The sequence below is a fragment of the Haliotis rufescens genome, unplaced genomic scaffold, assembly GCF_023055435.1.
Source record: "Haliotis rufescens isolate VD_foot unplaced genomic scaffold, xgHalRufe1.0.p SCAF_18, whole genome shotgun sequence".
Classification (NCBI taxonomy): domain Eukaryota; kingdom Metazoa; phylum Mollusca; class Gastropoda; order Lepetellida; family Haliotidae; genus Haliotis; species Haliotis rufescens.
This window is the reverse complement of record NW_025963868.1, coordinates 6995570-7013626: the sequence shown is the minus strand read 5'-3', so window position 1 is coordinate 7013626 and position 18057 is coordinate 6995570. Positions and strand designations below refer to the sequence as shown.

General features: G+C 39.2%; 1 protein-coding gene across 1 annotated transcript; it reads right to left on the bottom strand.

Annotated features, from left to right (window-relative positions):
- Window positions 1–8420: 8420 nt before the first annotated feature.
- Window positions 8421–17795, bottom strand: LOC124149674. Its single transcript, XM_046521403.2, has 3 exons — window positions 17758–17795; window positions 10478–10609; window positions 8421–9944 (listed from the first exon to the last, which is right to left on the bottom strand). The coding sequence occupies exons 2-3, from the start codon at window positions 10590–10592 to the stop codon at window positions 9130–9132; spliced, it is 930 nt and encodes a 309-aa protein (XP_046377359.2). The 5' UTR covers window positions 10593–10609; window positions 17758–17795; the 3' UTR covers window positions 8421–9129.
- Between the last annotated feature and the right edge of the window lie 262 nt (window positions 17796–18057).

Below are 18057 nucleotides of genomic sequence, written 5' to 3'. Positions count from 1 at the left end.
TAACTTCACCGGTTGTAATGTGTTCCCTATATATATATATGTTCATTTGTTATGTGATCCAGACATGTGGATGTTTGCTTGCTGAGGGATTTTACGGCCTCTCTTGTTGTGAACATTCTTTTTCCCGTCCACCCTCCCATCAGTGAGTGAGTGAATGAGTATGGTTTTACGCTGCTTTTAAAACTCTTCCAGCGCCGTTGGACACCAGAAAGTGACTTCATACATTGGACCCATGTCGGGAATAAACCCGGGTTTTCGGCGTGACGGGCGAACGCTTTAACCGCTAGACTACCCGACCGCCCCCATCTCAGCAATGTTTTACAGACATAGGGATGACAGATGCCAATACGACAACACATATACTGCCGGTGGAATGAAATGACGAAACTTACCCGATTGTCTTCAACAAGCGTCTTGGTGCAAGATTAAAAGGCTATTTGACAACGACGGGAGCAGACAGAAGCAATCGGAAAAGAAATACGTAACGTAGATACCAGGCTCAGCTATCTATTGACGTGTAACAAATGTGCGTTCTGCGAGAGCTGCGGATACGAACGATACGCGTTGATGTTGTTGTATCGATCTATAGGGATCATCATCACTTTGTGCTGACTTACTAGTGTTGCATATAACCGATAATAGATTTAAGAACATAATCAGAAAAATGTTATGAAAAAAGACTAAATGGACAAAATGGATTACCTAATGCTGTAACCAAGACGATCCTCCTTGTTTTCGTTTCCATGCAACACATTCTCTGGAACAAAAGAGATCTTATTACATACCTGGTATGATCTGTAATTGTAATTATTGGTATTCTTTATATTGATAAATAAAAACGACAATACCCTTTCCAGAATCATTAGAAATCTTTTTCTGAACATATAGATAATTGTACGATCATTCGCATACCTATCTGAAATACTTTAAAATTAAGATGATACCAGCCTGAGGTGTTGGCGAAACGGTGAGTGTTTCCTCACACTGCGTATCATATAACCCATCACACACACATGCAAGCGCATGTCAAGCTTTCAGCCAAACAAATACGTGAACATATGGTCCATGTCAAAATAGGGAATTGCATTGAACATCATTTGGGACACTGATGGGTCAAAGTTTTGGAACTCTCCTCCACCTCTCTACCATGAAACATTTTGCAAGTTTTTCTGAGATTTTGAATAATGTGACCCTGATCAAAGAACTTTTGAGCAAGAGATGCATGGCACCCTTTGTCATTTTCGATGGTCGATGGTACAATCCCCGATGATTTCCCTGCCCGGGGTCTGGCATTACGATGATTAAACAAGGGCTTGTCGGGTTCTCTGTGCCTGAATAGGGTATCCATGTCAAAATTGCGGCAAGGTATTTCAGTTAACAAGCTTAATAAAACCGGCATTTAGTCACACACACACACACACACACACACACACACACACACACACACACACACACTAACACTAACACACACACACACACACACACACACTAACACACTAACACTAACACACACACTAACACACTAACACTAACACACTAACACACACACACAGACTAACACATACACTCACACACTAACACACCTATTTCTAGTTCAGCTGTTGTAAATCCGTTGGGAAATAGCTATTTGATGACCATGATTGAAATATTTTGTATTGTGCATTTTCATAACCAACTATTTCTACCCACAGTAACTGTGGTCAAAATCGTTGATAACTTAAAATTGATCTTCATATTGATGACAATGACTTTGTAGTGACAGTGTTATCAACTGTGTGAAGAACTAGCCACGTTTCAGAACAGTTCAGTTCATTTTTAGGAGGCGTTAAAGCCAGTTGAAGTTAAAAGTAACGTCACCCCTTAGATTTTCGTTCCCTCACAAGATGATGAGCAATGTAAATATAGCTAGCGTAAAGACAAACATTGATCAATATAACATATTTAAAACTTTTTACTAGCCTTAAAAATAAAAAATAAACATGTGGCATGCAATGTGATCCTTCTGGGAAAAGTAATAAGATTAAAAACAACATGATAACAGCAATTCCTGCATTAGAGTTTTGAGAATTGTCTTTCCATTTTCGGTCAATATGGGTTGAGGTGAAGTGAAATGGGATTTAAATTTCCGTTAAAGATTATTGTACTCATATAGCGACGTGCATGCACGCGTGTGTGTGGCTGTTTTTTTCTGGGCGTTGCTTTCTGAAAATAGATTTTGGGATGCTGTAAAACAACAAGAATTCTATCGACTGCTGCCCCTAGAGAATCCGGATTAGAATGGGTACCCGTAACCTATGTTTGCCATAAACAGAGGCAAGGAAGTAGACAGCAACAATTAATCCGGCATTAAGATAATATGTACTTAAATATATACACGAGCTCACAGATAAACGTATAAAATATATGCAAGACCTCACTGAAAACATTAATTAAACTAGACACGAGTTCACAGATAAAACGTATAAAATATATACAAGACCTCACAGAAAACATTAATTAAACTAGACACGTGCTCACAGATAAAATGTAAAATATGTAAACAATCTTATATATAGCATGTACCCAATATATACAAGAGCTCAAAGATAACACAACATATTCCAGGAGAATACACACATATTCTGAACCGCAAAAGAAACGTCACCATTGATAGATATATGACAAACCTTATTTGTCCAAACACTGTAAACATACTTTGAGACATATTAAAAGGATGATACTTGGCAAAACTGATCATCAAGTTTGAAATTAAAGTGACAAATGTTCTCAAAGTGAAACACATCACTAGTCTCTGAGAAAATGGCATCACAAGTCAGTATCTCGTGTGGCCGACCCTCTGTGCAAGACCAATTCCACCCCACGCCATGATGTAAGGTCCACCCCAAGAGTCTCTCTCAACACAAGCGTCCGAACAACGATTCCAACGGCGTCGCCACACTCTCCCTCTGCTATCTGCTGTTGAGATACAGTAACGGCTCTCGTCGGAAAAGAGGATTCTTCTCCACTGCTGGTGGCGCCAATGCTGGTGCTGTGTTGCCAACTGAAAACGGTCCCGGCGATGACGTGGTGTCAGAATGGGTCTTCGGTGTGGCCCGTGACAGTGGAGGCGTCTGCTGGTCAATCGTCGACGCACGGTGTCCGCACTAATGTGTCGCTGGTGTGTCCCTATTGTCTGTCAAGCAGTTTCCGCAGCAGTAACAAAGCAATCTTGTAGATGCTGTCGCACAATCTGACGATCCTGACGTCGGGTGGTGACCCTTGGTCTTCCACTACGTGGTCGGTTATCTGTGGTGTTGGTGGTCTGGTACCGTTGCTGGAGCCTGTATATGGTCCTTACGTGGACAGACACAGACACAGATTGCACAAACGCTGTACACAGTGATACCGCTGCATGGAGTGTAGTTTTTCTTTAAATTCTTGTGCATATATATGCGGGTGTACACAATGAGTTCACGATATAGTGTGCTAGAAGTACATTGGTGTGCACACTACCATTGTGTGGCTACTTACAACAGCTACGACCATACATCATCAAAGCTTCTGATTACATGATTCAGGAACGCTATACAGTGGCAAACATTTGGCATTGCATAACGTGTGATAAGCTCACGTTGGCCTGGTCGAGAGTTGAGTTTTGTTAACGATCGATTTCATTGCGTGACGAATGGCCGGTGTATATGTTAAGACGACAATCCATTTTAACCCATGCTTCCCACCATCGAGTTATTGTATACTTCCCATCATCGAGTTATTGTATACTTCCTACGATCGAGTTATTGTATACTTCCTACGATCGAGTTATTGTATACTTCCCACCATCGAGTTATTGTATACTTCCCACCATCGAGTTATTGTGTACTTCCTACAATCGAGTTATTGTATACTTCCATCATCGAGTTATTGTATAATTCCCACCATCGAGTTATTGTATACCTCCCATCATCGAGTTATTGTATACCTTCCATCATCGAGTTATTGTGTACTTCCAATCATGGAGTTATTGTATACTTCCCACCATCGAGTTAGTGTATACTTCCCATCATGAAGTTATTGTATACTTCCCACAATCGAGTTATTGTATACTTCCCACCATCGAGTTATTGTATACTTCCCATCATCTAGTTATTGTATACTTCCCATCATGAAGTTATTGTATACTTCCCACCATCGAGTTATTGTATACTTCCCATCATGAAGTTATTGTATACTTCCCATCATCGAGTTATTGTATACTTCCCATCATCGAGTTATTGTATACTTCCCACCATCGAGTTATTGTGTACTTCCCATCATGGAGTTATTGTATACTTCCCATCATGAAGTTATTGTATACTTCCCATCATCGAGTTATTGTATACTTCCCATCATCGAGTTATTGTGTACTTCCCATCATGGAGTTATTGTATACTTCCCATCATGAAGTTATTGTATACTTCCCATCATCGAGTTATTGTATACTTCCCACCATCGAGTTATTGTATACTTCCCACCATCGAGTTATTGTATACTTCCCATCATCGAGTTATTGTATACTTCCCACAATCGAGTTATTGTATACTTCCCATCATCGAGTTATTGTATACTTCCCACCATTGAGTTATTGTATACTTCCCACCATTGAGTTATTGTATACTTACCATCATCGAGTTATTGTGTACTTCCCATCATGGAGTTATTGTATACTTCCCACCATTGAGTTAGTGTATACTTCCCATCATCGAGTTATTGTATACTTCCCACCATCGAGTTATTGTATACTTCCCATCATCGAGTTATTGTGTACTTTCCATCATGGAGTTATTGTATACTTCCCACAATCGAGTTATTGTATACTTCCCATCATCGAGTTATTGTATACTTCCCATCATCGAGTTATTGTATACTCCCTACCATTGAGTTATTGTTTACTTTCCACCATCGAGTTATTGTATACTTCCCACCATTGAATTATTGTATACTTCCCATCATGGAGTTATTGTATACTTCCCATCATCGAGTTATTGTGTACTTCCCATCATGGAGTTATTGTATACTTCCCACCATTGAGTTATTGTATACTTCCCATCATGCAGTTATTGTATACTTCCCTCCATCGAGTTATTGTACTTCCCACCATCGACTTATTGTATACTTCCCACCATCGACTTATTGTATACTTCCCACCATCGAGTTATTGTATACTTCCCACCATCGAGTTATTGTATACTTCCCATCATGAAGTTATTGTATACTTCCAATCATGAAGTTATTGTATACTTTCCACCATCGAGTTATTGTATACTTCCCATCATCGAGTTATTGTATACTTCCCATCATCGAGTTATTGTATACTTCCCATCATCGAGTTATTGTATACTTCCCACCATCGAGTTATTGTATACTTCCCATCATCGAGTTATTGTATACTTCCCATCATGAAATATATTGTATACTTCCCCCCTTCGAGTTATTGTATACTTCTCATCATCGAGTTATTGTATACTTCCCATCATCGAGTTATTGTATACTTCCCACCATTGAGTTAGTGTATACTTCCCATCATGCAGTTATTGTATACTTCCCTTCCTCGAGTTATTGTGTACTTCCCATCATGCAGTTATTGTATACTTCCCCCCTTCGAGTTATTGTATACTTTCCACCATCGAGTTATTGTGTACTTCCCACCATCGAATAGTTTTAGTATTTTTGCGACAAACTATTAGATGCTTTATTGTATACGTGTGATCTGAAAGGTCGAGGCAAAACAATTTGGGGGGCGCCACAGCAAATTATAGTCCCGAACATCAATCATGTCTAGTGAAAGATTTTATAAATAATGTTTGTTTTTTCTAAACATTTACACGGTTTTGCAAAACAATATATTCAAAGAAATAAAGCCCGACAGCTTCACCAAAGCTTATTGAGGTAATCGCTATTACACTTAATGACAGAAGTATACTTTAACTTATACAATTCAGTGCGGTCCTTCTGTATTTATTGGAATGTTCGTGGATAGTTATTTCGGAAGTTGAAAATTATTCGTTTTGACAAAATAATGATAAGATTTAAAGGATTGTTGTTTCGAAAACCCAAAAAGAATATATTGTTACTTGGCTTTGCATGTTGTTTGACATCCAAGTTTCCATGTCTGTGGACTTTTTGGGGCGCCACTGCAGATTCTTGTCCCGAACACCCAGTTTATCCAGTGAACAAGACTTGTGAGTGTAATACACGAGGCCAAGTGATGTTTCAAGCATTTGGGGGAACTCATAAGGGTTTTAAAAATAATACCAAAATCCCCAGAAAACATGGTCAGCCCCTATAACGCAGTGAGCCAAGGAAGTCAACAGGTACACCTTTCCCCTTACATAGTACACGGTCCAGACTCGATTATTTACAGACCGCCGTCATATAGCTGGAATATTGCTGAGGGCGACGTTAAACAACAAAACAAACTAACTAACAAAACATCGAATATCCACATCTCGCATGACCTCAGTATGTGGCTGACAGGTAAAGTTTATTCAGTGGGACGTTATCATTGCCATGGCGACCGACTGCTGAGCGGAATGGCTAATACCCCTTTCGACTTGCCTTGTATTCAAATAACGTGCGAGGTCGAGTTCATAGGTTTATGAACATGTTTATGATAATAACCGATACTTTCCAAGCGATGGTTCATGTGATCCAGGTAATATAATGTCTTTCAAGCGAAGCTTTCAGTTACTTTTAATTTTAAATGAAATAGGAAGATTCTGCAAAATGTTTCCAAAGATCATAAATCAGAAACGAATTTGTGATGCATTTGTTTTAGACAACTGGTATGTGTTGCATAAAAAAATATGCGTTTTGAAATTATAGCGTAAAGTTGTGTTCGTTATCAGTTGCTGTGACAATAGTAGAAACCCTTCCCAAAGCATGGCTGGGACGGGTAACTCGGGTACCTGGGACGGGTGGGTACTGAGTAGGACCCGGGTACGCACAGGACTACCCGGACCCGTGGTTAGTCACGTGATATATTGTTTAATGAAAAAACTTGTCTAGAACTCCATGGTAACACTACAAGTCACTAATGTTCGCATTTCTTTCTGACTGTGCACCCATTCCTTCTGATTTTTCATGTCGTTGAATAAAGATATATCTTATTTCAACTTCAGTGTATGAATGACCAGATTGTTTAATGCATGTATCTACATACGTTTTGCCAGTGCTATGCTAAAAATGTTCCAAATCGGACATTTTGAGACATCTCCTGAGACTTACAGTGGGTACCTGGGTAGGGTCGGGTAATAGGGAGGGTAGCAAAGCACAGCCCTAGCACAGAGCGCGAGATATTTTGGTGATATGAAATTTACTTGCAATGGGTGATATATTTTGGTTTAACGCCGCGTTTAATCTTTAATTATGATACTGAGTGAGTGAGTAAGTGAGTATGGTTTTACGCCGCATTATTCCAGCAATATCACGGCGGGGGACACCAGAAATGGGCTTCACACATTGAACCCATGTCGGGAATCGAACCCGGGTCTTCGGCGTGACGAGCGAACGCTTTAACCACTAGGCTACCCGACCGCCCCTATGATACTGAGTGTCCACACAGGGACTTAGTGTCCCTGGTCGCTGGAAGACGTTGCGATACAAATAGCATTCACTGTTGCCTTGGAACTGACTCATTTTGTAGCAAGTGATTCATATTATATGACCCCTTTAAGCTGTTGCTTTTGTAAATTGAATATATCAGTATCGCAGTCAAAGGTTGAGTGGGTCAGCTTGATGTGGTTGGATTAGGGAGACAGTTTGGCTTGCTGACAAACACGGATACATAATCAAGGCAATTGTGAGATTCGACCAGCCAATCCGAGTTTGCAGCATAACAAACTGCGGAGCTGTAGACGACTGGACATCCCGTGCCCTCTTCTTGTCATCATATGACGCATTTTTATGAAGGGGGAAAAAGCTCTTGACCGCCTCCGTGGTCTAAAGGTAGAACGTCCGCCCGGGGAGCGGAAGGTCCGGGGTTCGATCCCCGGCTGCGTCATACCAAAAGACGTAACTTGATGTTACCTTGCCTGGCGCTCGGCATTAAGGGTCTAAAACAAGGATTGGTCGGCTCGAAGTCAGTATACTGTGTCTGAGTGGGGTATTCATGTTAAACTGCGGCATTGTATCTAAGTGGACTAGCACTATAAATCAGCCACAGTCCAAGCAGCCACACACACACACACACACACACACACACGTGCATGCACGTCGCTATATAAGTGCAATAATCTTGGACGCAACGTTAAACCCCATTTCACCTCATCGGAAAAAAACCCCGCTTAATAATGTGGTCGTCATATTTAAACAAGGAGCACTCTGGTATGTGCTTTGTTCGTAAGACAGTATACATCACACTTCAGACACCACGTATTTATTTCAGAGCATACTTTAATCACAATGTGAGTGCTACACCCAGTGCGTGTGTACAATATATTGTAGATTTCGAAACTGCCGCCTGCAAATAAATAGACTACTTTGTGTAGCCGTTAGCATGTGGTTGAAAAACGTGCAAAAATACTAAACCAAGATACCTTTACCCAAACTGTGTGTAAGAAGGAACATATATGTACATGTACAAAGACTAATTGTACTAGGACATCCAGTTGTTGCTCTATATGATGCTGGTGTAGCAGGGTGTGGAGTCTTCCCACAGACGACATCCGCACCTTGTCAGCTTGAAGGTTAACAACCACATTGCCATCTCACCCTACCGCGTACCCATTCACTGCTGGTTGAACATGTACTTTGGACCAGAAGGTTAACAACCACATTGCCATCTTATCCTATTGCGTACCCATTCACTGCTGGTTGAACATGTACTTTGGACCAGAAGGTTAACAACCACATTGCCATCTTATCCTATTGCGTACCCATTCGGAGTACCATTTACGGCAAGCATGGGTTGCTGAAGACCTATTCTACCCCGGATCTGCAATATTGTGAGGGAGAGCGGCCATATCCGTGTGAAAACATCCTGCATTTAACACATAGCTAGCTTCATTCTTTACCACTACAACTATTTCTAATCATCCAATTAGATCTGTATACTGGAACTCTTATGAAAGTAGTGAAGCTTGTAACGGTTTGTACAACTGCAATATTTCCTGACTAAGGTCCACCGTGTCCAACTACAGTGTCCTTGACAGCAGTTGGGTCAGGAAACAAGGGGTTGGTTTTCTTCTTGACACACACCACAACAATCTTGACAATTAAGCTCAAACCAGTCAGCCCAAGCAACACGGCGGTGAAGATGGTGTTGTGCTTCCTGAAGTCAACGTTGTTGACCAGGATAGCAACGAGCGCCCACAAAAGAGCAACGTAGGGTGTGAAGGTGTAGCGGGAATATTTGTCAAACACGGTAAGGTCAGTGATGAAGTACACGACCAAAAACGCGGCTATGAAGGCCAGGCTTACAGTTGAGGCAGTGCTCTGGTCAATCGGTGGATTAGATCTGTAGGTCATGAGGACCGCGATGTTTATCAGAGCAGCAATCAAGGTCCAGGTAGCGTACAGGCCTAGACCGTTGTGGACCAAACCTCTGACAAGGGAGTCATCCAGTCCACGCTGTTGATCAGCCAGTATCTGTCTATTGTCATACAGGGATTTGTAAGACAGTGCTAGGCAGGCAAAGAGGCTTGCGGAGAGAAGGATCAGGAAGACGAAGGCTAACACTAGCACGAAAACGGCGGCGATGTTCAAAGCTACGTGTAAGAGAAGGCTGAGGATGAAGATGCCAAGGAAGACTGAGGTGAGGAGGACTGATGGTCCTCCACGAACTACCCGGTAGCTTAAGTTCATGGAGTAGAAGATCCAGATGATCTGCCAGATGAAGATAAAGGCCCAGATGAAGAAGACCCAGGGACGTGGGCTGACCTCGGTGGGGTACGTGTAGGTGATAGCATCGGTGATACTCAGGAGAAGAACTGCAATTACAAAAAAAACACATTAGGAACAATTTTATATGACCTTAAAAAAATGAGGAAAAGATAATGTAGCGCATTTACCATTAGAAGTCGTTAGTTCATAAGGTTTTACGTCGCTTCCTACCAATATTCCAGAAACACAAGAGTTGGATACGACACTTTGTACCCAGGGGATCAAACCTGGGCCTTTGATGTGACGAGCAAACGCTTAAAGCACGATGTTACCCTACCGTCCTAATTAACGATAAACCGAACAATCACAAGGGTACTTGACACTACAGTATCTTTGCTAACCTGGGGCATAGACCAACCTGTTACAGATATGCCAGTGACAGTTATCAAGTGTGGTTTGATCACAATCGAGATACAGCACTGAAAACATTCACCTGATGAATCAGTACCTGCATGGACATTTATATGAACTCCTTGCGTAATAATGACGACATTATTTTAGGGGCATACTGGCCCATTAAGGGACGTACAGTTAAGTTCCAATAACCTATGATTCAGACAAATTATTAAAGGATGCTTACCTGTGTTTACAAGCGGGGACAATAGGACAATGAACAGGGCTGACAGAATGGGCAACGTGAAGAACAGGAAAATGATGACGATGTTCAGCGCTACCAAATTGTAGTACTTCGCCATTGTATATATGTCCGTGTCTGAAATATACAGAATAGGCAAACAACAAAACAACAAGAAAAAGCCATTATAACGTCACTGCATAAAGTTCAATATGAGATTCATGTTACATTTTATGCTACTCCAGGATATTTCCTAGCATTCAAGAAACCTCTCACGTTATGCTTCCTTGTCAGGACGTTTTTATTATTTTTATTACTTTTCTATGTAACTTACAATACCGGAGCCTCCCTTAGAGAGTAAGTGAGTGAGTGGGTGAGTGGGTGAGTAATTTGTAGAGGTTTATGTCAGTTTAAGCCATATTCGAGCTATATAAAGGCTGGTGACACCGGTAATGAGCTTCACACATTTTGCCCATGTGCGGAATCGAACCCAGGCATTCGTCGCCGATGCGCCAACACTTTAAGACTCACTAGTACACACTAGATAAATCGTTGTGTTAATGTAGAATCCACTCTTCCCCTGTATCTGTTTATGATGGGCGTGTCATTTCATATACGAATTAGGTGTCAGTTTGTGTTATGTACGCAGATAGAATTCATTATCAACGTAGAACACGCACCACAGGCCTATCCCGTAACAATGGGACATGAATACCCCATGCTTGTTGTACTAGGCGAATAAATACATCGTGGGTTGATCCGGTGACCTGTTTGTGTGTGAAACGTTGATCATAATATCAAGCTCGGGTTTCATACCCATATTCCATTATTTACAGGCGATCGTCAAACAATTGGAATATTGGTGTGCGGCAGTAATCAACAAACATACAAACTGACCATCCTACTAGGACATGTTTCAAATTCATAGTTGTTTCTACGCAGATTAAAACAAGTTGACATATTAGTGTGCATTCGTGTCATAGTTATGCATTAAATATTCCCCATGAAGACTTAATTATAGTGAAGCAGTCATGGTCCTACAGTTGTGATTGGTGTGTTCAGTTGCAAAAAATGTAACCTAAAGACGTCTGCGATAGCATCATGAATATATAATCAATGTAACCTAAAGACGTCTGCGATAGCATCCTGAATATACAAACAATGTAACCTAAAGACGTCTGCGATAGCATCATGATTATACAAACAATGTAACCTAAAGACGTCTGTGATAGCATCCTGAATATACAAACAATGTAACCTAAAGACGTCTGCGATAGCATCATGATTATACAAACAATGTAACCTAAAGACGTCTGCGATAGCATCATGATTATACAAACAATGTAACCTAAAGACGTCTGTGATAGCATCCTGAATATACAAACAATGTAACCTAAAGACGCCTGCGATAGCATCATGATTATACAAACAATGTAACATAAAGACGTCTGCGATAGCGTCAGGAACATACAAACAATGTAACCTAAAGACGTCTGCGATAGCATCATGAATATACAAACAATGTAACATAAAGACGTCTGCGATAGCATCATGAATATACAAACAATGTAACCTAAAGACGTCTGCGATAGCATCATGAATATACAAACAATGTAACCTAAAGACGCCTGCGATAGCATCATGATTATACAAACAATGTAACCTAAAGACGTTTGCGATAGCATCATGAATATACAGACAATGTAACCTAAAGACGCCTGCGATAGCATCATGAATATACAAACAATGTAACCTAAAGACGTCTGTGATAGCATCATGAATATACAAACAATGTAACCTAAAGACGTCTGCGATAGCATCATGAATATACAAACAATGTAACATAAAGACGTTTGCGATAGCATCCTGAATATACAAACAATGTAACCTAAAGACGTCTGTGATAGCATCATGAATATACAAACAATGTAACCTAAAGACGTTTGCGATAGCATCCTGAATATACAAACAATGTAACCGAAAGACGTCTGCGATAGCATCATGAATATACAAACAATGTAACCTAAAGACGTCTGCGATAGCATCATGAATATACAAACAATGTAACCTAAAGACGTCTGCGATAGCATCATGAATATACAAAAATTGTTACCAAAAGACGTCTGCGATAGCATCATGAATATACAAACAATGTAACCTAAAGACGTCTGTGATAGCATCATGAATATACAAACAATGTAACCTAAAGACGTCTGCGATAGCATCATGAATATACAAAAATTGTTACCAAAAGACGTATGCGATAGCATCATGAATATACAAACAATGTAACCTAAAGACGTCTGCGATAGCATCATGAATATACAAACAATGTAACCTAAAGACGTCTGCGATAGCATCCTGAATATACAAACAATGTAACCTAAAGACGTCTGCGATAGCATCCTGAATATACAAACAATGTAACCTAAAGACGGCTGCGATAGCATCATGAATATACAAACAATGTAACCTAAAGACGTCTGTGATAACATCATGAATATACAAACAATGTAACCTAAAGACGCCTGCGATAGCGTCATGAATATACAAACAATGTAACCTAAAGACGTCTGTGATAACATCATGAATATACAAACAATGTAACCTAAAGACGTCTGCGATAGCATCCTGAATATACAAACAATGTAACCTAAAGACGTCTGCGATAGCATCCTGAATATACAAACAATGTAACCTAAAGACGTCTGCGATAGCATCATGAATACACAAACAATGTAACCTAAAGACGTCTGCGATAGCATCATGAATATATAAACAATGTAACCTAAAGACGTCTGTGATAGCATCATGAATATACAAACAATGTTACCTAAAGACGTCTGCGATAGCATCCTGAATATACAAACAATGTAACCTAAAGACGTCTGCGATAGCATCAAGAATATACAAACAATGTAACCTAAAGACGTCTGCGATAGCATCATGATTATACAAACAATGTAACCTAAAGACGCCTGCGATAGCATCATGATTATACAAACAATGTAACCTAAAGACGTCTGCGATAGCATCATGATTATACAAACAATGTAACCTAAAGACGCCTGTGATAGCATCATGAATATATAAACAATGTAACCTAAAGACGTCTGTGATAGCATCCTGAATATACAAACAATGTAACCTAAAGACGTCTGTGATAGCATCCTGAATATACAAACAATGTAACCTAAAGACGTCTGCGATAGCATCCTGAATATACAAACAATGTAACCTAAAGACGTCTGCGATAGCATCCTGAATATACAAACAATGTAACCTAAAGACGTCTGTGATAGCATCATGAATATATAAACAATGTAACCTAAAGACGTCTGCGATAGCATCATGAATATATAAACAATGTAACCTAAAGACGTCTGTGATAGCATCCTGAATATACAAACAATGTAACCTAAAGACGTCTGCGATAGCATCCTGAATATACAAACAATGTAACCTAAAGACGGCTGCGATAGCATCATGAATATACAGACAATGTAACATAAAGACGTCTGCGATAGCGTCAGGAACATACAAACAATGTAACCTAAAGACGTCTGCGATAGCATCATGAATATACAAACAATGTAACCTAAAGACGTCTGCGATAGCATCATGAATATACAAACAATGTAACCTAAAGACGTCTGCGATAGCATCATGAATATACAAACAATGTAACCTAAAGACGCCTGCGATAGCATCATGATTATACAAACAATGTAACCTAAAGACGTTTGCGATAGCATCATGAATATACAGACAATGTAACCTAAAGACGCCTGCGATAGCATCATGAATATACAAACAATGTAACCTAAAGACGTCTGTGATAGCATCATGAATATACAAACAATGTAACCTAAAGACGTCTGCGATAGCATCATGAATATACAAACAATGTAACATAAAGACGTTTGCGATAGCATCCTGAATATACAAACAATGTAACCTAAAGACGTCTGTGATAGCATCATGAATATACAAACAATGTAACATAAAGACGTTTGCGATAGCATCCTGAATATACAAACAATGTAACCGAAAGACGTCTGCGATAGCATCATGAATATACAAACAATGTAACCTAAAGACGTCTGCGATAGCATCATGAATATACAAACAATGTAACCTAAAGACGTCTGCGATAGCATCATGAATATACAAAAATTGTTACCAAAAGACGTCTGCGATAGCATCATGAATATACAAACAATGTAACCTAAAGACGTCTGTGATAGCATCATGAATATACAAACAATGTAACCTAAAGACGTCTGCGATAGCATCATGAATATACAAAAATTGTTACCAAAAGACGTATGCGATAGCATCATGAATATACAAACAATGTAACCTAAAGACGTCTGCGATAGCATCATGAATATACAAACAATGTAACCTAAAGACGTCTGCGATAGCATCCTGAATATACAAACAATGTAACCTAAAGACGTCTGCGATAGCATCCTGAATATACAAACAATGTAACCTAAAGACGGCTGCGATAGCATCATGTATATACAAACAATGTAACCTAAAGACGTCTGTGATAACATCATGAATATACAAACAATGTAACCTAAAGACGCCTGCGATAGCGTCATGAATATACAAACAATGTAACCTAAAGACGTCTGTGATAACATCATGAATATACAAACAATGTAACCTAAAGACGTCTGCGATAGCATCATGAATATACAAACAATGTAACCTAAAGACGTCTGCGATAGCATCCTGAATATACAAACAATGTAACCTAAAGACGTCTGCGATAGCATCATGAATACACAAACAATGTAACCTAAAGACGTCTGCGATAGCATCATGAATATATAAACAATGTAACCTAAAGACGTCTGTGATAGCATCATGAATATACAAACAATGTTACCTAAAGACGTCTGCGATAGCATCCTGAATATGCAAACAATGTAACCTAAAGACGTCTGCGATAGCATCAAGAATATACAAACAATGTAACCTAAAGACGCCTGCGATAGCATCATGATTATACAAACAATGTAACCTAAAGACGCCTGCGATAGCATCATGATTATACAAACAATGTAACCTAAAGACGTCTGCGATAGCATCATGATTATACAAACAATGTAACCTAAAGACGCCTGTGATAGCATCATGAATATATAAACAATGTAACCTAAAGACGTCTGTGATAGCATCCTGAATATACAAACAATGTAACCTAAAGACGTCTGTGATAGCATCCTGAATATACAAACAATGTAACCTAAAGACGTCTGCGATAGCATCCTGAATATACAAACAATGTAACCTAAAGACGTCTGCGATAGCATCCTGAATATACAAACAATGTAACCTAAAGACGTCTGTGATAGCATCATGAATATATAAACAATGTAACCTAAAGACGTCTGCGATAGCATCATGAATATATAAACAATGTAACCTAAAGACGTCTGTGATAGCATCCTGAATATACAAACAATGTAACCTAAAGACGTCTGCGATAGCATCCTGAATATACAAACAATGTAACCTAAAGACGGCTGCGATAGCATCATGAATATACAGACAATGTAACCTAAAGACGCCTGCGATAGCATCATGAATATACAAACAATGTAACCTAAAGACGTCTGTGATAGCATCATGAATATACAAACAATGTAACCTGAAGACGTCTGTGATAGCATCATGAATATACAAACAATGTAACCTAAAGACGTCTGCGATAGCGTCAGGAACATACAAACAATGTAACCTAAAGACGTCTGCGATAGCATCATGAATATACAAACAATGTAACCTAAAGACGCCTGCGATAGCATCATGAATATACAAACAATGTAACCTAAAGACGTCTGCGATAGCATCATGAATATACAAACAATGTAACCTAAAGACGTCTGCGATAGCATCATGAATATACAAACAATGTAACCTAAAGACGTCTGCGATAGCATCATGAATATACAAACAATGTAACCTAAAGACGTCTGCGATAGCATCATGAATATACAAACAATGTAACCTAAAGACGTCTGCGATAGCATCATGAATATACAAACAATGTAACCTAAAGACGCCTGCGATAGCATCATGAATATACAAACAATGTAACCTAAAGACGTCTGTGATAGCATCATGAAAATACAAACAATGTAACCTAAAGACGTCTGCGATAGCATCATGAATATACAAACAATGTAACCTAAAGACGTCTGCGATAGCATCATGAATATACAAACAATGTAACCTAAAGACGCCTGCGATAGCATCATGAATATACAAACAATGTAACCTAAAGACGTCTGTGATAGCATCATGAATATACAAACAATGTAACCTAAAGACGTCTGTGATAGCATCATGAATATACAAACAATGTAACCTTAAGACGTCTGCGATAGCATCATGAATATACAAACAGTGTAACCTAAAGACGGCTGCGATAGCATCATGAATATACAAACAATGTAACCTTAAGAGGTCTGTGATAGCATCATGAATATACAAACAATGTAACCTAAAGACGTCTGTGATAGCATCATGAATATATAAACAATGTAACATAAAGACGTTTGTGATAGCATCATGAATATACAAACAATGTAACCTAAAGACGGCTGCGATAGCATCATGAATATACAGACAATGTAACCTAAAGACGCCTGTGATAGCATCATGATTATACAAACAATGTAACCTAAAGACGTCTGTGATAGCATCCTGAATATACAAACAATGTAACCTAAAGACGTCTGCGATAGCATCATGAATATACAAACACTGTAACCTAAAGACGTCTGCGATAGCATCATGAATATACAAACAATGTAACCTAAAGACGTCTGCGATAGCATCATGAATATACAAACAATGTAACCTAAAGACGTCTGCGATAGCATCATGAAAATACAAACAATGTAACCTAAAGACGTCTGCGATAGCATCATGAAAATACAAACAATGTAACCTAAAGACGTCTGCGATAGCATCATGAATATACAAACAATGTAACCTAAAGACGTCTGTGATAGCATCATGAATATACAAACAATGTAACCTAAAGACGTCTGCGATAGCATCATGAATATACAAACAATGTTTACCTAAAGACGTCTGCGATAGCATCATGAATATACAAACAATGGCATATAAACAGCGATCTACCTACAAATGCATATGTGCTGGTTCTCGATTGCATGTTCGTCGTCTTAGAACATCTTCATGTGAGATAAAAATGAATCATGCAAGAAGTATTGGTCAAGTAATTTCTGTATAAATACCTTCCAAGACATCTAGTGTCCCTCTTCCACTAAGTGTGGTGATGGTGCCTCGTGTGACGAGTGTATGGAAGGATGGAGCACGCATTATACACACACAGCACGTACTTATGCTGACGTTTGGGTTTGAGAGGAAATATAGTACATGCATATGTCATTGTGGCTCAGTTAGAATGCACGAATAAATACAAGCGACAAAACACTTTCCATATTTAATAGAAATCTCTATTGTACAATTCCGACTATATCATGAGCATGTGTTCATGAATCACTATCAAATAGAGATGATACCAGGTGTTTGCG

Bases quoted from the DNA above. Each gene is read 5' to 3' on its own strand.
- LOC124149674 (XM_046521403.2), bottom strand. From the start codon at position 10,592: ATGGCGAAGTACTACAATTTGGTAGCGCTGAACATCGTCATCATTTTC. The intron at 9,945-10,477 runs GTAAGCATCCTT...TTGTAATTGCAG, and splicing joins GTCCCCGCTTGTAAACACAG to TTCTTCTCCTGAGTATCACC.